General features: G+C 45.0%; 1 protein-coding gene across 13 annotated transcripts in view; it reads right to left on the bottom strand.

Annotated features, from left to right (window-relative positions):
* Positions 1-16,102, bottom strand: part of NIN (ninein) — a 93,397-nt gene extending 77,295 nt beyond the window's left edge. For 10 of the 13 annotated variants that reach the window (XM_074365535.1, XM_074365537.1, XM_074365538.1 and 7 more), the window contains exons 1-3: positions 15,657-15,734; positions 15,125-15,178; positions 6,307-6,510 (exon numbers count right to left, since the gene is read on the bottom strand). In XM_074365535.1, the coding sequence (XP_074221636.1) occupies positions 6,307-6,489 (183 nt within the window). In that variant the 5' untranslated portion in view covers positions 6,490-6,510; positions 15,125-15,178; positions 15,657-15,734. Of the gene's footprint in view, positions 1-6,306; positions 6,511-15,124; positions 15,179-15,656 lie in introns of all 13 variants that reach the window. The other 3 variants (XM_074365536.1, XM_074365539.1, XM_074365547.1) reach the window with 3 other exon arrangements.
* Between the last annotated feature and the right edge of the window lie 1,452 nt (positions 16,103-17,554).

The following is a 17,554-nucleotide window of genomic DNA, read 5'->3' as shown; positions in this document are numbered from 1 at the left end:
TTAAGTAGCAGTAAATTCCGTATCTTTCAAGAGAGTGCTCTAACAGAGGCAGGTGATGGCTGTTTCCCACCAATGCTCAGGAATACCGATGGGCTGGAAAAGCCCCTCAGGGCACACACAGCCCAGAGCCAAACCGTGAATAAACGCCCTCTATTGTGGAGAAACGCGCGTCAGTGTGCTCACTCCGCTCAGCCCCTGTAATTTTTAAGTAGCATTTTTCTCCTCCAAGGGAGCTTTACTATTGTAGTCTGTTAAAATTGAGAAATCTTCACAAATATACAATGCAATTAAATCTCACATGGTAACTAGCTTCCGAGCCATGCCTCCCTTGGTTGGTACCCCTTCATTTGAATAATAATTGCTGCCATTCATTTTACAAGCATCCCTGTATCTCGTTTGCCTCAAAGGGCAGTTTGCAGCAACGGGAAAATTACATGACTGACTAAAAACACACATGACATTTAAACTAAATTAACAGGAAGGCCAGTCAAGTCTGATATTTTTTGACATCTGTCATCAGTGCTTAATAGAAATTTACCTCATCATTTTTCCTCTCCAGATTTCATAGGAATGCTCTATGAGAAACACAACTTGCCTTTCTGAAAAAAGAACTGAAGCACCGTATCGAAAACAAATGCTATTTCAAACCACAAGAAAGAAAAACCTGCAACAGGAAGTAGAATAAGGAACTTAACGTTGCATAAAATCATCTCATGCAATCACGGAGATCAGGTGCACACGGCTGCCCCATGTGTGCAGGCAGCACTTCACACAGACCCGAGATGAGAGGACTCAAGTCAGCGTTCAACCAAGTGAGCTTATTAGACCAGACAAAGGCCCACGTAACTATCATCACAGTTAGGAGGTTTGTGTCTATTAATACAAAGGGAAATCAAAGAAAGAACGTTAGAAACACGAAGTGTTAGTGGAAATGGGCATAGAAATACGGACTCACCAGAAGGTCAATGGAGAGAAAAGTAACGTTTACAGCGCTGGGCAAAGAGAAATGACAGAAGAACAAAGAGACGTGGTTTCATAATGAAAGACACAGTCATGAAATGTTTTCTTCTAAATACAGCATTTGCGGTATTGCAGCTCAGGACTTAATTTACTGCAGACAACGTGGAGAGAGGCAAAGGCCATTTTAAAAGGTGGATTTGTAAAATCTAAAGTGACCTTATGAGGTTATACTCCAAGACGGATGCAGGGAGTCCTGCCTATGGATAGAAACGGATACAAACCACTACCACACAAGAGAGTTTCCAGTCAGTCCATTCTCCCCTTTAATGAGCTTCCTCAGAAAATCATCCCTGGGAAGTCCACTATTTCTCAAAAACCCATGCTCGGTGTGTAAGGGATGGAGGAGGGGAGTGTACAGAAAGATGCAGAACACAGTAGTTAACTGTGTGCCTGGCTCTATGACGAGCCTTTGGCACACACAGTCTAAGTCACCCTTACCACAATCTTATAAGGAGGGCATTATTTTTCCCATTTTACTGATGAAGAAACTGAGGCTCAGCAATTTGCACACATGGCTAAAATGTGGCAAGAGTCAGTACTTGAATGCAGGTCCAACTTGAAAGACTAGGCTCCAGCAGCACATTGCATTGTCTCGACGTGGCAGGGGCTGGGGTGGGCTGCAGGGGATGGAGAATGAGATTTATTTCTGCATATGTGGAGGCTGAGGAGGCTGTGGAGAGATGCGTTCATATTCGGGGCCTGGGAAGTCTGGGTTCCCAGCCTGGTGCTGCTTTAAACAGTTTGCCTGACCTCAGACAAGTCACTGTACTTTTCCAAGCTCTGGGTTCCAGGTTTCTCTGTCATATAGATGAACTCTGAAGTCTAAAATCTGGAAGAACTATTAAGTCCCTTCCATCCAAACAAGAAGCTACTCATAAGAGTACGAGTGAAATACTGCAGAAACTGGAGCATCCCTGATCATAGTTGCTTCAGTGAGAGAGGTGGTCATTGCAAAAATAAAGTAGGTAGAAGAGAGGAGCCATTCAGCACTTGTTCCTATCTCCTGCTGAGAGCAGAAGCCTTCCAACAGCCCTCCCCCTTGCCCTCTGTCAGATTAGGGCTCGAGGTTCTGGCACATAAGACCAAAGTGAATTCTACAATGGGTTTGACGAGAAAGTGTTAAGAGCAGATGCAAGTCTTGCAGCGTCTTAATCAGAAGGTCTTCTTGCCTATAAATGTGAACTACAGGACCTTAGGAGTTCAAATCAACCCCAGGTGACACTGTGGTAAAGGAAAGGAGTGATGATTACATAGAGTCACAAGAGAAACATGGAATTAGAAACTGTCCCTCACTGTTTCAGGTTAAGCAGTAAGATACAGCAAAGGTTGAGACATTTAAGAGATGCAATGAGAAATGCTCCCACCTTTCTCTCTAACATGTTCAAAAAGCCCTGATCAATAATACAAAACAGGAGCATGAACATGAGGTAGTTATACACAGGCACCGTTTGACAATCGAGTGTAATTTTGCACACAGATTACAAGTCCAAATAATCACCGCCAGAAAGTACTTCTGTATTTCTGATTCACTTTCCAAATAGCTAAAATGTACATCAGAGAAAGAAATCTTAAAAAGTTTAGTGGGGGTTGGGGTATATCTCAGTGGTAGAGTGTATGCTTAGCATGCATGAAGTCCTGGGTTCAATTTCCAGTACCTCCATCAAAACAAACAAACAAACAAACAAAACAAAAACAAAAACAACCCCAAAAAGTCCAATTGTAACCTATTTGGCTTAAATAAATAAATAAATCCTTAAAAAAAAAAAAAAAAAGCTTAATGAACTAGAAACAAACAAGCAAGCAAAGCTGCCATGTAAAATTGATTGTGACATTTATAAAAGAACCCCAAGCACTTGAAATAAAAAGTGACAAAGCTGGGTTGAATTATATATTTGTACAGTTATCAAATTATAAAACAAAAAATTACAAAGTGCCTTTGATGACTGGAGTCCACGTACCTATGGGACTCTCTGGAAGCCAATGGTAAGTTCTGCTACCATGTGGCTTGCTCTGATTCTAAAAAGTGCCAAGGGCGTGAGATGCTTCAGCATCCAGACTCATATTAAAGGGTGTAGCAAGGAAACTCAGGGGGCCGTGTTGTCTCAAATTTAGTATATTCTATAAGGAAAGGAAAATGTATTTTTAAAACTGGATCTAGCTAAAGCTTCAACAAAACCAAGGCAAATTACCATCTTTATGGTCTGATTTCTAATAAAGGAGATAGAGAGACATATGGAAACGCTCCATTTAAAAGACACAAAACCAGGAAACATCTACAATCGGAACCAAGTGCTTGGATGAAACCTTGGTTCAGTAAGTGAGCTAACATGGCTCCCTTTCTTAAATGTGTGTAGTATTTACTCCCAGCACTATTCACCTGCAAGAATGTTACCTGCCCAGATAATAAGTTCCTCCGTGTCTCGAGGAATCCCTTGTCTTGGGGTCTGACCCACCTGATAGGTGCTTAACTGATGACAAAGATATGAATGGAGCTCTTTCCATAAACTAGTAGGAAACACCTACCAGCAATGTCCTCTTTCCTTCAAATCAGTGATCCACAATCTTTGGGCATTTCAAACATTTACAGAGTAACCACCATGCTCAGGGAAAGATGATTTCAAGTTACAAAGCAAAATCAGACAGATTAATTGAAACATAATTTGAGGGTAAATGGCCTATTAGTAAAATGCATGAAAATGACAAGTGGTTTTAAGTTACTTTTCTTAACAACTGTCAAAAGAAGCATTAGGCTTCCAAAAAAAAAAAAAACAACAACAAGAAGTTATGAAAGATGGATTTGGAAATAAAAAATAACTTAGTTCAGGGGGACAATGCTTTTTAGCTTATTTCTTTTTTCAAGAAAAAAATGATTAATTCAGCCCAATTCCAATGGAGGTAAAACTTGAGGTTTTATTTTATTTAAAAATTATGCTTATTAAGTTATAAAAGAAAAATTAAAACCACAAGCACCCAGGAAGCTGATGGATACTAATGTATCCAAAAGTCAATCTAATGGAAAACTTTAGTTCACAATAAACACAAGTTGCACCCATACCATAAGCCTAGGAGGATGCCTGACATACCAGTCACAGACAATACATATTTGTTGAATTTATGAATAGATGAATATATTTAAATTTGTCATGCTATTATTTCTTTCTCCTTTTTTTTATTAAACTGAACTGCTAACCCTTATATATATATATTTTTCTACAAATACCATCTAAAAAAGAAGTGGCCTGCATTAGAAAGCACTTATAATTTTACAACTTATGATTGCTATTCAATATATCAAGAAGGTGAGAGAACTTAGAATTCTCCAGTAAAGTCTAAGGAATTTTTTCCTTACAATTTAAAATTGTAGACTATATAAGAGTATCTTAACAGCATATGGCCAAGTTTATGTGATCATCTGAGGAGAATAATTCAGTTTCATAAAAAATGCAAATCTAACAGTAGTGCATTAATTTTCACCAACCCTGCTCTCAAGACAGCCACCGGGGACTTCCCCCGTGATCAACATGCATACATCTATTTAACTTTTATCACTGGCTCACTATGTAAATATCACACTATAGACCACTTAGGTATCCATTATTCACAGGCAAAGAGCAAACGTAAAAGCGGGCTGCTAGTGTCAGGTAGTTAACGAATCAATCGATAACTGGCCCCCGTTTCAGTCTGCCAACGGAGGGCAAAGATGTGCAACATCTGGAGAGCAAACTGTCCATCGGCTGCCAAGGAGCAGCCTGTTTACAGTGGAGGGTTCCATGTTGATGCTGCCTCTCAAGGAAACCTGAAGCTCTATGAAGTCTTCTCAGGCTTTAATAAGCATGAAAGCAGATCCTCTCTTGGATACTATTCCTTAGCTACCCAGAGGCCTGAGACCCCCCCAGGACCACTGTGGGAAATGCTACTCTGTGAGCTCCCCAAAGTGACTGAGATGGAGACAGAACTAAGGAACATTCAAGCCCATAACATGAGAAGGAGCAAGTGGTTTAAACCTCAAAGTTCCCATGTCTCTTGCTTTCAAAGCAAGATTTTTTAGACATCACCTGTATTCTCAAGAAGCTAATCCCCTAAAGTGACTAAAAACGGTTCTCCTTTTGCAAAAATAAAACAACAACAACAAAAAAACCCCACTTTCTTTAGGCGTGAGCTCCATTAAATGCCCCCCTCCGTGGTGTGGAGCCCGAGAGAACGTGACCCTTTGTACTTCAACTTCAGGATGATTGATGCTCCTGTCCGGCTCACGTCAGAGAGCCAGGACCCTGCACTGTATCTGAGATCACTTGCCCAGCGTTGCCGCTAAGAGACAGTGAAAATGAAATAAGAAGGAGGTCTGGTCACTGGAATAAAGTTGAACTTCAGAGCCGCTTCTTCAATTTACACCACGTGATAAAAGCTCACAGCTACAACGCGTCAGCAATGGCAGCAACAGGGCTCCAGAAGCACTGCTCATTTTTTCTCATTCATTCAAAAGCCAGCAACAAGGTTCAACCCAAAGCCATATAAACGTTCCTCTTAATTTTAATTATGAGAATTGAAGGCACAATCAGGTGGTGACAGAGCCTTCCCGGTAACAGGAAGAAGGGAAAAAAAGGACCCTGTCTCACCTCTCACTCATCTGTGCAACCTGATCTACAGGGAGCACTTGACTATTTGTTGTCATTTGTAAAAGTTAACATCGGCACACACGCACATCCCTGCTGGAAGCAAGTCGTGCTGGGTTTTCAATGAAACTGCCCTGTGTTTACTTACCCTCCTGTCTTATTTCCTGGGTAAAAGGTATAATTAATACTTTACCCTAGAAACAACCCACACAAGAAATAGCTTTATGGGGAGGACAAGTCACAACAGCAAGCTGCTCTTTCTGGGAATGGCTGTTTTCTTACTGCACTTCCCTTCTCTTCCGTGGAAATCTCAGTCCCCTCCCTTCTGTCCCAAAGATGAATGTGGAGTCCAGAAAATGATCCGCAAAGAACAAGTTGAGAATTGGAAAACATCCTCTTGTTCCCTTTTCCTCTTCTCATTTAATATGCTCAGGACACACCTTCACTCAGAGCACAAATTAAAGCAGGCCCTCATCACCAGAGCTGCTATGTCACGCCCATTACTTTTTTTTTTTCTTTCTGTTTATCAGGTTGACAGGTAAAGGCACACACAGCCAGGATGTTAGAAACCAGTTGCAACACAGCGCGGTCTGCCCCCCCCCCATCCCTGCCTGCCCTGCGCGAGAGAGAAACCGCACCCACTTCCCACTGCCGGCCTCTTCCCAGGTCTTACCCTGCCCAAGAGGTTGTCCTGAAGCAGAGTCTCTTGCAGCACCGGGGCCACCTCCTCCAAGCTCAACATGTGGCAAAGGTCGGTGAGTTCCTCCTGTCCCAGGGACCCGGTGCCCGTGGTGTCAAAACTGTCAAACAGCTCCTTGAGTCGGGCCTCATGCTGGTCCTGCTCCGCCTCATCCATCCCATAGCCCACAGCGCTCACCTGTGCAGGACAGAGACAAGGTCGCGTGGTGGCAGCTGCTGGAGTCCGACTGCCACCCCTCAGCAAGCTGCCCCCACCCCTGCCGGCCACTTGGGAATGCTCTTATGTCCTGGTCCATCGGGACCACGCGAGGGTCAGCAGGAGAGGTAACACTGCACACCTCCCAGCGAAACCACAGGTCCCTCCAGGACCCAGCGCCAGCCAGCAGAGCTCCGGCACGGCGACCACACCGGGAGCACATCCACAAGATCCGGCGCCAGTGGGGTGACCAGAATGAGGGAGTCTCCCACGCAGAAGGGCGCCCTCCTCTCCTGCCCGGCCCTCAGGCTGGCAGCCAGTCTGTCAAACTCAAGACTGAAAGCAATTTTCTTTCTACCAGCCTATGTGGTCCAGGAGTCACAGAAGGTGAAAAGCCACTTCTGACATCCAGTCCTTTCAAATAAACTGTTAGATACAGTAGACTGCAGGACCGGAGCTTCCACGCAAGTCAGCGAGCTCCAGAAGACCTGCCAGGTGCTGCAGTCCGCCACACTGCTTCCTTTCTCTTCGTCAGCCTGGATGCCCTCGTTGTAGTCAGACCACCAGTTACAGCAGAGGCACTGGATGAACACGTCTGATACAAACCCACCTTCCTGTTTACAGGAGACCAAATGCCTCTTACACGAGTTCCTCAAAAAGCAATGCAATTAACCTCATCCGTGCAATTACATGAGGTGTGACAGGAAGAGTATTCCCTGAAGCTCGCATTAGCACCAGGGAGTTTTAGGTAATGCTTGGTTGCCTAGAGAAAGAGGAAAATACTACTCCACCTTTTCAGACAGTGAGGTTCTAAGGAGCCACAGACCACACGTGAATCACATGGATTCTCAGGACCCTCCACTATCTCCACCATCTCATCTCTGCACTCCTGGTTAATTTGGTCTTCCATCTCTCTGACCCACCCCAACCCCAGGCTCTCCATTTTTCCACATTTCATGGGATCCATAAAAACATGGAGTCATCAAAATAACCTTTTTTTCTAAAAATAATTTTCATTAAATATATAGATATCATAAAAATCTATGTTCCTCATACTTGAAGATTACAATCTGGTTTTTTGCTTGCACAATAATTCACTTTTTTGTGTGTTTTTGTTTTTTATTAACAGAGGTACTGGGCATTGAACCCAGGATCTTGTACTTGCAAAGCACGCATTCTACCACTGAACTATACCTTCCCCCCATAATTCATTTTTAATGTGTTGCGTTTTCCAGTGAAAGCCTAAAATCTTCACATCTGAAGGTACCTTCACCATGACGCAATGGAAGCCAAACACTACATACACCCTCGAGAGGGTGAGCTCAGCCATCTGAAACGAGGCTCTGAGAGCTAGCCCCTTGACTATAAAAAGCAGCACCTTTAAAAAGATATTTATCTTGCCAGTATAATTTTTTATTGTGATTAAAAACACATAACATGAAATCCACCCTCTTAACATTTGAAGTGTGCAGTACTACTGTTCACTCTACGGGCATTGTTGTACAGCTGCTCCATCTTGCCTGACTGAAACTCTATACCCACTGCCCAGCAACTCCCCCATTTCCCCCCACCCCCAGTCCCTGGCAACCACCATTCTACGTTTAAAAGCACACCTTAACTAAACCAAACCCTGGATCAGAAAACTAACTCGGAGGTGATGTCACAGGGCAGATCATTACAAACGGGAAATGTACATGTTAGGATGTTGAACACTGTCAGATCTGAAAATAAACGAGCCTTCAGTAACATAGCAGTGCTGCTCTAAGCTGGGCTGCTTTCTTTCCATGGACAACTGTTCAAAACACAACAAGCTATGAAACAGAGTCAACAACCATCCCAGGGGTTTCAGCAGAACGAGGCAGACTCAGAAGATGGATCTAAACAGCTGGGCCACTCATTAAGGAGAAGTTGTAATATTCTGGTCCAGCCTCCTGGTCTCAAAGGTCTCTTCTCCTAATTATCAGTTTTTCTATTAAGGTGCTGCTGGCTCTGGCTGCCTTCCCAGGATTGGTCTGTTAGATTAACTAATCACCATATAAATGTTTACAAAATAACTTGAGAGAGTGCTACATAAACATCAAAACACAAGAAAAGAAAAACCAAGGTGTTAAGCAAAGCAACAAAAGTGAGGAATTTAGACAAGGCCGTGGCTTGGCTAATGAGATTCATGCAGAGTCTGCCCAATTAATTCCCAACCAAGGTCAGCTGAGAATCCCCAAGAAAGAAGCTCTCGGACTCACTCTCTCAGTTCTACAGTCCTGACCAATTTCATAAAAGCTAGACTATTCTGCTTCTGCTTGATTTTGTATATAAAAAAAAAAAACTTGAAAGTGAAAGAATTCTAACACTTCCCCTTTTAAAAATTATTTTTAAGGGGTGGGGATTTGCCCATCTAAACCAATGAAAGATGGCCAGAGAACCCACAATGTTAACGTGTATCTGTTAATGCCATCCTCCTAATTTACCCTTTTCCTGTTCTCCTTTGGTAACCATAAATTTGTTTTCTATGTCTGTGAGTCTGTTTCTGTTTTGTAAATAAGTTGATTTGTACTTCAATATTTTTTAAAAAAAAGAAAGAAAGGAAAGAAAAGAAACAAAACAACTCACAGTATACTGAGAAGTCCTGATCTTATCCCAGGCTTGGAATCTGATAAGCTATCACGCCCTGTTCTTTGAGAGGCACTGGCTTTTCACTAAATCAAACCTCTTTCATTTTACAGCAACTTTCCTTTTTTTCTCTCTTTATTTCATCTCCTTCCTTCCCAAGAACTGTGCTTTGTAAAATATCCTTTTGACTGAAGGGGGAAAACAGTTCCACCCTTGCAGAACAAATGATCGTATGGAAACATCCAAAAGATGTTACATATGGTGACAAGTTGTCAGTACTCTTCTGGCACAGAATGCATCTTTACTGGTTGATATTATTCTCCAAATGTTCATCAGTAATTTCATGTGCAAGAATTCTTTTTCTCCCCACGTGGCAGAAATTTCTTTAAAGGCAGGGTCCATAATTTCTGTCTTACAACTTCCCCCAAATGCACTGTCTGTTCTTTACACCAGGGACTCAGTAAACATCGCGGACTGACTTAGTGTACGGAGGTTCCCTGAGGGGAACCTTATCTTGAATAAAAGCTATAGAAACGAGCATATGAAGGCTTTGAAATGCCTATTTCTTCCATAAGCATACCTCTTTTTGCCAAGTCCACTCCCTTTTCAAAGGCATTTCCAGTCTTAGACATGACCAAGCATAAGCAGAAAGCCAGCACCCACTGCCAAACTGCACCATGTAGAGCCGCCTCAAGCTTGATTCGATGAGGTAGTAACTAAGCCAACGGATTCACACACTTCAGCTGCACTTTTGTTGTTGTTGTTATGGGATATGACTGTGGAGGAGAATCTGCACTAAAATGCTTTCCCACGTCCCTTTGTTTACAGGATGAGAATAATAATACCCATCTGGAGGGTTGTTCTGAGGGTTAAATATGGTGGCAAGAGGAGCTAATCCCAGAGAAAGTTGGCACAAGAGGGGAAGTGAGAAAACCAAGAAAATACCTGTGACTTACAAAGGAAAAGTAAACTGAAGAGGGGTAACTTGAATACAAGTCAGCCGGCCACAGATCTGCCTTCAAAAAAGCAAAACAGGAGCTGTGGAACATCATAATGCAGAAAGCAAGACTGAGCAGGGGCCACATTACACATAAAAGTAATATTATATTTATTACTAAGTGGAAATGGCAGCAGGTGATGTTCAGGGTTTCCCTGATCTTCAAAGGCAGATTGCTGATCAATTTGATGGCAAACAAAAGCAATGGCTGAAATATAGTTGAGAATTCAGAAGAAACTTTTTTTTAAACTTCTGAGCATTTACTGTAAGTCTGGCCTATGCTGAGTACTTTACATAAATGATTTCATTCAGCCCTCCTAATTCTTTAAAGTAGGTATCACGTTCCCATTTCGGATGTAGAAATTGGGGCTTGGCAAAATTAAGCTACTTGTCCGATGATACAGTGCTAATAATGGTGGTGGAGCTGGCATCTGAGCTCTGGTCTGACACTAAATTATACGTTCTCTCACGCTTGCACATGCATATAGAACACATGAATGGGGCCACTGGAATGGTATCAATGGCAAATCACTTACCTCCACTTTTATGTGGTAACCAGCTGAACAGCACCAAGCACTAGAAACCACCATGGAATACTTGGAGGCCACAAACGCCTCCAAAATGGAAGGAGGGGTGGGGTTCCTTCCTCCCTATCTCCCTTGATTCATTTATTGATAATTATAGCCTACTGGGCACTAGAGATGCACAGAATAGGCACTCTCATTTTTGCTAAAGCAGCTTTGGGGTTTAGGGCAAAGACAAAATAGATTTTAATACAAAAATGATCACGAAGAGTCCCATGTCTTCAATAATGGGCACAGTCCAGAAGTTGATAATTGTTCAAATACTTCCCCCCAAACACTTAGATATGTCTAATCTACGCAATGCAGTGCTGTCCACAGTCAGAGCCCAGCTGACCCTCACCAGCAGCAGGAATCTTCCTTCCACATGAAGGAAGTTGGGTTCTGAGTGATTAAATTGTCCTTCAAATTGCCAAGGACAAGTCCAGCTTTATAAAACCTGCCACAAACCTGGGCCTCTCGTCACCATCTACTTCTCCAATTAAATTGTCAGAAGCCTTTACAACTCCTTTGGAATAAACAGGCCAGCATTGGCAATATTTTGGAGTTCCAGCAAGGGATGGTTAACTAAGAAGCAGATGCACAGAGCCATTAATCAAAACATTCACTACCGAACAACCACCCATAATGAGAACTATTCAGAGCATCTTCCTTCCAAATAACTCAGAACAAGGATGCCAGAGCGTGCAGACCCTGACAGGAATGTCCACTAGAGACCGGTGTCACTGTGCTCCCCTTGGCAACCCCAGCTGATGGAATCACAGTGCCAGCCAGGACTGGACAAGAAGGAGGTGGAGGTGCGGCCGGAATAATGAAGTCCCCAACATAAGGCCAGCATGAAGTGGATCTGTGAACTTGTGAACTTTCCAGGGACCAAGGTATAGAAAGGAGCCTGTAAAAATGGCAGACCAGCCAAAGGGGACGCCTGCTCTGGGCCACAGGGAGTGAAAAGGGGACAAAGTCTGGCAAGGCAAAACCAAATAATAAAGGAGCACAAAGCCAGCGCTGCGAGCCCAGGCCTTTGATTTCCCCTCCAGATGGTCCAGCAGCTGAACAGCTATAAGGAATGTCTGTATGCCCCTCTTGGCTCAGCCCCTTGCCCTGGGTATTATAATAGATGCTTTTGGATCTGTGTTCAGACAGAGCTGTTGGGGGTCCACAGTCCAGGCAGTGACCAGCAAGTGACTAATTTAGTTTCTTTCTAACTAAAGCAATGAACATGGACAAACTCTACTCTGGCAAAGGTTTTCATTCATGCCTTTAGCTTTCACTGTCTGGCAAGTCTCATAATGTCGATGGTCAAAATATAATGTTTCTTTTTCTCCTCTCTTTTCTGCAAGCACTTTAATTTGCTGCAAAGACGTCCAGGCTTACCATTTTGGACTAATTTCAGCATAAAATGAAATAGTGACAAGAATCAATTCAAGTTTAGCAAAAGCTTAATAGAAAAAGCAACTGTCAAAAAAATTAAAAAAAAAAGAAAAGAAAAAGCAACTGTCCCCATTTATGTGTCAATATAGAATATTTCTGCCCAAAACTGCTGCTCGTCAAACTGATTACTGTCAGACAGCCTCCTCCCTGCTCAGACAGCACCTCACTTCTAGCTGGATACTTAAAGCACAAAAGTATCAGCAAGAATAAAATCAGAGTAGAAAAATCTAACACAAAAACTTAAATAAACAAACAAACAAAAAAACATTAAAAAACACCACACATAAAAAAACACATTAAATTTGAATGAAATAACAATCTTTGCTAATTCCCATATAAGATTGAATTTAACTAAAGGTATCCTACTAGCATGTATTCTAAAACATAAATAAGCATGAATATTTTACTAGCCTGAATGATGTAGCAAACCCAAGCTTTTGTTAAACCTAACAGCTAGGTGGGTTACCCAATCAAGTTGTTAACTCAGGATACCTGGAGAAATAAAACCATTAGCCCAGCATAAGGCAGAGTCAGTAACCTGTGATCAGCTGAAGCTGAAATCTGAGCTGTATGTTTGTTACTTTCTTAAAAGAGACAGCTTATAACAACTTTCACCTCTTAAGCCATATTTACTCAAATTAATTTATAATGCCTGCAGCTCTGACTACAGTCCCTGGGGTACAAAAGTGAAGTGCTTCTCTTCTCACAACTACAAACAATATTTTCCCAACTTTGTTTTTAAAGTGAGCATTAGCTCATAGTTTGATTACAAATAGTCTGCAGTTTTTCCATCCAAAAGCTTGAATAAATGGTTAGTTGCTGATATAAATCTCAATAAAGAAGTGTCCTAATTTCAAATAAAGTTGCTCACTTGCATATTCCCATAATCTTTTTAAAAACTCTATTTTATTTGTGAATAGGATAAAAATATCTTTTTGCAAGCTTCAGTGAAATCTCTCCACAAGCCCAACAGATGTAAGTTCAATAGCCAGAATCCAAACCACATAATTTATTGGCTTACAGATGAATCGGCATCTACAAAAATAAACCTCCTGAAAAGGCTTTACGTTGTTTGAATCCCTCTAAAATGCTCTGGCTACACTTGCCAACACTTTATCAATACAAGACTGATAAAATGTATTTTCATTATCAACATAAAATGGAATCATCAAGATTGGTGAAATGTTAGCTTAGAAAGTCATTTGCAGTGACATTTAAAACAATTTAGTTGAACAGCATTTGACTTATGATAAGAATGTTCCCTATTAAATTAAGATTGGCTGTTCAGAGTTCATTGGAGCCCTATCCTCTCCCGCTGTGACAGTTAACATGTTTTGATATTGAGGGTCATCACATATCTAAAATGAAAAAAGGACAAGAAAAAAGACATTCATGCCATTCTGAGCAAGTGCCTATTAAAATGACTGATCCTTGACATTTTGATGCAAAGACCGTGCCTGTGATGGCTGCCTTGTCACTGACCCAGTAAAGCCGCTCCTGCCTTGGCAATATCTTTGCTGATATCCAAACCATTTGGAACATCTGTCACTCCTACACTTTATCTATATTGTGGTTCAGAACGCTTTCCTCTAAGGAATCACCACAGACCAGGTGAAAATAAGCAAATCTGCAAACAAATTCCCCAGCAGTTCACTTCACTTCCCTAAGGACACTGACAACAGCTGAAGAGACCACAACAATTTTTACCAGCCAGCCTGTAATGTTAGGGTTACACACAGTCTGGAAATTTTCACAGCCCCCTTCAACTCCAGAGCAAGATCTACCAACATTTCAGGTCAGCTACCAATACGCTGGCCCCTAGAGACAACTCAAGATAAAATTAAGCTGACACAGAGAAAATACATATCCTTGCAGATTGTCAAGCCGCTGGAAACAAGTAAATAGATACAAATTCAGATTAATGTATTTAAGAGAGCCAGGCTGCGAACCTTCTGTCCTGTCTCAGAAGCTTAGCCCATGTTCCTCAGTGGACTTTGTTAGGAGTCTGACTCTAAAAAGCCACCACGTCTGTCACAAAAGATGATCATGCAATCTGTTTTGATTTCACAAATTCAGGAGTTACGCTGTATGGCAAGCCCATCTCAGGAATTCCTCAACAGGAGGGGATCTGCCCCAGTTAGGTAAAGAGAGCAGAAGATCTTATAATGGCTAAGTTGTCTGGAAACAAGGTACATGGTAGGACAATCTTTCCAGCTCCCATTTTTATTTGCATCTTAGCCCCGGTTTGTCAAGGCTAAGGCTGGGAAATCGCCTCTTCCCATCTCTATCTCTTTCAACTTCACAGAAGGAGCTTTCAGCAGGAAACTGTTTCCATCAGCTTTGTCCTTTTGTCAGGGACCGGTTTGGTAGCTGTAGAAGCCCAGCCCCTGGAACCCTGGAAGCTTCTTCCGCAACTCTCCACACTTCCCTTCTGTGGGTCTGGCGGTCAAGGCTTTCGGGCAACAACCTAGAGTCATTTAGTTCTTTTCTCTCTGTTAGTAATTGCACTAGCAAAGTCTTTCTCTATGCATCGATTCCACACACCTTAAATTCTCACTTTACCAGCTTCCAAACAGCTCTCCGCTACTCAGACAGCCCAGGCTAACACCTCGGGGATCCCCAGACCGGTTTCTCTTCAGTTGCTCAGGCACAAGCTGCCTGGGTGGCACAAGACAACAGAACAAGCACCCTTTCTGCTCCCTCCAGGACTCAAGTCCGCTCCTGGACCGGCACACAGTAGCCGCTTTCAGCTGGCGGCTGCGGGCGGGGACCACGCGGGTGGCGAAGGTGCCCAGACGCCGCTGGGCTTCCCCGCCTGGAGGCGAGGTGCGGACGCAGCGCGAGAGCACCGCCCGGCTCTCCGGCAACCTGTGATGCAGATGCGCCTCCGACCTGCCTGCCCATCGCCACCCCCGGGAAGCTCAGACACCCCATTCTGTCCCAGGCAGCACCTCTCCCGGCCCCCGCCGTCCTCGCCTACCTTATGTCGGCCTCTCCGTTGCGCCGGCACAGCCGGCCGCCTGCCTCCAGTGCTCTGCAAAGCGGGGGAGGACGCTTTGTTAGGGCTCCAGAAGCGGGACAATACTTCGCAGCCAACGCCGGGGTTCCGGGCGGGCGTCCTTCAAAAGGACGCGAATGGGGACCCGCGCGAGCATCATTTCCATATGTAAGGGGCCAGTGCTCACAAAAGCGCCGCTCCCGGGGGCTGCGGTGCGCATCCCCCCCGCCCGCCGGCCCGCCCCTCGCCCGCGCTCCGGGACCGGCCCCTCCTCCGTCTCCCACACTGCCCGCTCCCCGCCTCGTCCCCCCCACTCCGGAGCGCTCCGGCCCGAGCCTGCCGCCAGGCCACCCGCTTCCTCGCCGCCGCCCCCTGCACCCAGCCAGCGGGGACAGCCTCCGCTCGGCCCCGACCCTGGAGCGGAAGCCTCGCGGACCGCGTGGGGGCAGCGCGAGGCCTCTGCGCACCCCCAGGCCTCGGGGCTGGGGTCCCCGGGATCCGGCTCCGCGCTTACCGCGTCCCGGGGCTCAGGCACCCGCCGCCGGCGCGGGGGCCATGGCCGCGGGCGCACTCGGGGCTTGGAGGAGGCGGCGGCGGTGGCAGCGGGACGGCCGCGCCCAGCGCGCTCGGCTACCGGCTCAGCCGCGGCCACCCGAAGCTTTGGACGCGCGGGAGGAAGGGCCAGGCCCGCGCTGGGAGGAGGAGCCAGGGCGACGCCGGGCCGGGCGCGGCTCCTCCTCCGCCGCCCGCGCCGCTGGGGCCGCCGTGGGAGGAGCGCCTGGCGCCGCCCGGGCCCTCGCGGGGTCGGTCCCCTCGCTCCTCCACCGGGACCCCCGCCTCGGGTGGCTGGAGCACGGATGAGCCCGGTCCCGGCTTGGCTGCTGTGTGACGCTGGGGCGGTCGCCTCCGAGATTTGAACTTGGAAGCCCCGGGGCTCGCGGGGGCTCAGGTGAAGGAGGTCGGAGCCTCGAGGTCAACTCCCCGCCCGCTAGCGTTTCTTTCCTTCCAAAGGCGCCCGCACACGCTCCGCTGCGCCTAGGACACCCGGCCCGCGACGTCTCCGGGTCGGGGAACGGCCCCGGGCTCCAGCCAGTGGGACTTTAAAGCGGGAACTCAGGTGCCTCTCTTGCCCACGGGCGGCCGTGGATTTCTCAGCCCTAGAGCGCCCATTGGCGGTCATTGGAAGAGGGGTCCAGGAGCTGGAAGCTCCAGACTTGACTCTGAACCCTGTGGAGCGAGTGCGACTCTCCTGCCAGGTCTAGATTCTTTCTGCACCTGCCCACCATGTCCTCTTAGGCTCCTGCCCCCTATCCAGCCTTCTGCAGGAAATCCAACCCTCGGTCACAAGCCACACAGGACGGAAACTCCTTGGAGTTGGCAGTCATCAGGCCGGCGATTGCTATGAATTTACCACCTCCTCTCTCCTCCCCCTACTCCAGTCTCAGCTTCTCACTCCGTTATCCCTCCACTTCTGACCTGGTTGCAAATAAGATTCCAGTTCTGGCTGTGGGCCGGAGGTGACACCGTTGTTCTCTCTTTGGGCTGCAGAGTTAAATGTGTTGCCCTTGAAGAAGGAGCCGCCTGATTTATTGTAACCCACGAGCCTGGTAATTTCAGCAGAAAACTGGAGAACGCTCCCTTGCTACTAAAGAACAAGGGATAGACAGGAAGGAACCTAGCATTTACTGAGAATCCAGTGTGCTGGAAACAGGAGTGATCTTACCTAATCCTCACACTACCTTTAGGAGGCAGACATTATTATATCCATTTTGCAAAATAAGGAAACTGGGCCTCAGAAGGTAAGGAGCTTGTTCAGAACCACATAGCTAGTTGGCAGAGCTGGGATTCAAAAGCAGGTCACACATGTGATGAACTTGCATAGCACTAAATATACACTCACACAAATGAGTGAGCATAAAACTGGTGATATTTAAATAAGGCCCTAGAATGATATTGTCAATTTCCTGGTTGTGATATTATAGTACAATTATGCAAAATGTTATCATTGGGGAAAATTGAGTAAAAGGTCTATAAGGGATCTCTGTGTATTTTCTTACAACTTAATATGAATCTACAGTTAACTCAAAATAAAGGTTTTTTTGTTTTGTTTTTTGTTTTTTTTATGAAGCAGATCAGTTTTATTTTAGAACCCGTACTCTCTTCCATCAACACAGTGTGCCTGAAGAATAAGAAAAAGGAGAGGCTCATGCTCCTCTCTCCCCCTTTTAAACAATCTTGGGCAAGTGGGAATACACACATGTGTATATGTACTTTATGTGTGTTGTTCAGTCTAGTAATAATTACACAACACACATACATACTGTTTGTTATGGGAATAGCTAACCTGTTACCAGAATCCAGAAGACTATGTTCATTGGGGACTAAAACAACCAACAGTTTTAGAAGGTAAGA

This window comes from Camelus bactrianus, chromosome 6 (genome assembly GCF_048773025.1).
Source record: "Camelus bactrianus isolate YW-2024 breed Bactrian camel chromosome 6, ASM4877302v1, whole genome shotgun sequence".
Lineage (NCBI taxonomy): Eukaryota > Metazoa > Chordata > Mammalia > Artiodactyla > Camelidae > Camelus > Camelus bactrianus.
Note: the sequence above shows the minus strand (reverse complement) of the source record. Positions and strands in the feature narration are given on the sequence as shown.